This window comes from Bison bison, unplaced genomic scaffold, assembly GCF_000754665.1.
Source record: "Bison bison bison isolate TAMUID 2011002044 unplaced genomic scaffold, Bison_UMD1.0 scf7180017860486, whole genome shotgun sequence".
NCBI lineage: Eukaryota > Metazoa > Chordata > Mammalia > Artiodactyla > Bovidae > Bison > Bison bison.
In genome coordinates, this window is record NW_011491058.1 from 7,869 (window position 1) to 10,407 (window position 2,539).

At 56.0% G+C, this 2,539-nt stretch overlaps 1 protein-coding gene across 1 annotated transcript in view; it reads left to right on the forward strand.

The window, feature by feature from the left end:
- Nucleotides 1-101: 101 nt before the first annotated feature.
- The window catches only part of LOC104982782 (tafazzin-like), a gene marked incomplete at its 5' end in the record, with an annotated part of 6,325 nt that continues 3,887 nt past the window's right edge, over nt 102-2,539 (forward strand). The window contains 2 exons of the mRNA XM_010832231.1: nt 102-147; nt 397-535. Of these exons, the coding sequence (XP_010830533.1) occupies nt 102-147; nt 397-535 (185 nt within the window). The remainder of the gene's footprint in view (nt 148-396; nt 536-2,539) is intronic.

The window sequence follows — 2,539 nt, forward strand, 5'->3', positions numbered from 1 at the left end:
AGGGAAATGTCCTTGTCCCTCATTCCCTGAAACAGGGTGACAGAAAGTGGTGCCCCACTAGGTACAAGCTCAGTTGGGGCATGCAGCCTTCTCTCCTCCAGGGATCCTGAAACTCCGTCATATCTGGAACCTGAAGTTGATGCGTTGGTGAGGAGGAATGGATCCCCACGGTGGGCCCAGCAGGCCTTACCCATCTGCCCAGATTGGCCCTCCTCCTGGCCTGCTCAGGAGGTGGCCTCCAGCAGTCCAGGCAGGGCCTAGGGTGGGACCCCACTGGCCCTCCTGTGCCTCCATTCTGCATTGCCAATGCCATTAGGCAGCACGCTGGTGGGAGGAGGGTGGCAGGGAAGCAGGGTGCAGAGGAAGCCGGGGTGACTGCATCCGTCCCCACTCCAGGACCCCCACAGCTGCAGACATCTGCTTCACCAAGGAGCTGCACTCACACTTCTTCAGCTTGGGCAAGTGTGTGCCCGTGTGCCGAGGTGAGCTGCTCCTCTACGAGGGGCTGTTGGGCTACTGGGTGCCAGGGACGCTTCTCTGACCCTTCCGGGGGCAGGGAGACTGGTGGCAGTGTCTCTGGTTCAGCTGCACTGGGAGTTGAGGGACTCCAGTGGGACAGGCCACCTGGGTGCCAGGGGCGGCTGCCTCACTCGCATGAGGCCCACCTCCATCATCTGGGAGGAGGGAGCAATGGTTTCTTGGAGAGCACCGATTTCCCTGCGAGTGTTGGAGGACTGGGTGTCCTGGGGCTCTGGCATTGGAGGTCAAGGAGACATTATCCACAGTTGCTTCTCCGGAGGCCGTTGCTAAGAGATGCACTGATGGCCATGTGGTGTCATCAGTCAGTGATGGTGGTGGCACGTGCCAGAGGCTATGAGTTTGTGAAAACAGGCTTCTGTGTCGAGTCATGTGACATGGAGTGATTACTTCGCACCTCTTGAAAGCTTCAGAAGGTCGGGGCCATTCGGATCCCCCTTCTCCAGAAAAAGGGGCTCGGAGAGAGAAAGCTGTGGGGCCAAGATCACAGGGCGAGAGGTGGCCAAGCCTGGATTCAAATCCAGCTTGCTTGTTCCTCTGGGGAAGTGGGATTTTTCCCAGCAGAGTATGAAAGGCAAGGCATCCTAGACCCAGGAAGCACGTAGCAAACCCTGGAAGGGTACGTGACCAAGGCAGAAAATGTAGGTTGTGGGCTGCCTGTGAAGCTTCTAGAACAGTCATGCTAAGAATTTGATGTGCTTTCTTGTGTGGTTAAGAGAGAGCGAGCCCCTGGGCTGCAGTGTACCTAGTGGACAGAATCGGGATTGAGTGGAGGCTGGGACCCTGGTTAGGGGCTGTCATGGTTCCTCTGGTGACAGGGCCTCTGGGGGTCACCACAGAGAGCCAGGGACCACGTGCTTTGGGCTGTGCTTTGGAGGTGGAGTTGCTAGGACTTGTTGATAGATTGCTTGTGGCCGAGGGTGGGGGGCAAGGAGAAGAAAACTCAACGATGACGCTAGGTGATGGCAGGTGCCAGGGAGCCACTGGGAGGATGGGACCAGGAACAAGCAGCAGGATGTTGAGAAACCCTGTCACCCTAGGAGGGAGCAATCCAGAGACAGTGTGATGTGCCATTCTGGAACTCTAAAAATCCTGGGAACTCTGGTGCAAACAAAGTCAGCCACACAGAAATGAGAGCATAGAGGGGGAGAGAAGAGACCAGGACAGCCCCTTACCACAGTGGAGACACAAGCCCCCAGTGCAGCAGGGAGCCAAACAGGGCTCCTGGCTATTGTGGAAGCTTCCCGTGACCCTGGAGAAGCCAATTCCCTGAACTGACAGCCATCGGAGCTGTGGGAGTGGTGGGGAGGGGCCCAGCAAGGGGGGCCACTCCTCCCAGAAGTTGGGGTATCAGGAGGAAGTAACCAGGGGGTGTTCGAGGTCAGGGGAACCTTATTGCTAGTAGTGGAAACGGTAATGATGGTTTGGCTCAGTCGGAAAAGAATCTGCCTGCAATGCAGGAGATCCGGGTTCAATCCCTGCATTGGGAAGAGCCTCTGGAGAAGGAAATGGCAACCCACTCCAGTATTCTTGCCCAGAGAATCCCATGAACAGAGGAGCCTGGCGGGCTACAACCCATGGGGTCGCAAGAGTCAGACACGACTTGGCGACTAAACCATCACCATCCAATGAAAAGTTGCAGTGCCCACCCCTCAGGTCTGCAGACTTACTTACTCCCCAGAGACCCCTGCCTGGAACACTCTCTTTTTGCTGCATTTGGAGGCAACTTCATCTCCCCAAAACACAAGCAGAGGCCCCCGTGTCTTGGCAGTTGACTGTGGTATCCATCATGCACTGCTCTGAGCGATGCTGATGCTGCTCAGGTACTCTGTCTTGAGTCTCAGTCCCTCCTTTCTGTGACCTCAGGGGCCTTCCGTGTCCACTTCTAGCCTTGTTCTTCTTTTTGACCTGTATCTACATTTTAGGGTACAATAAAAATAGCAAGTGCAGTCTTAATCCTAAGCACCTTCTGGTGAGAGAATGCGGGAAGGGACAAGCTGTC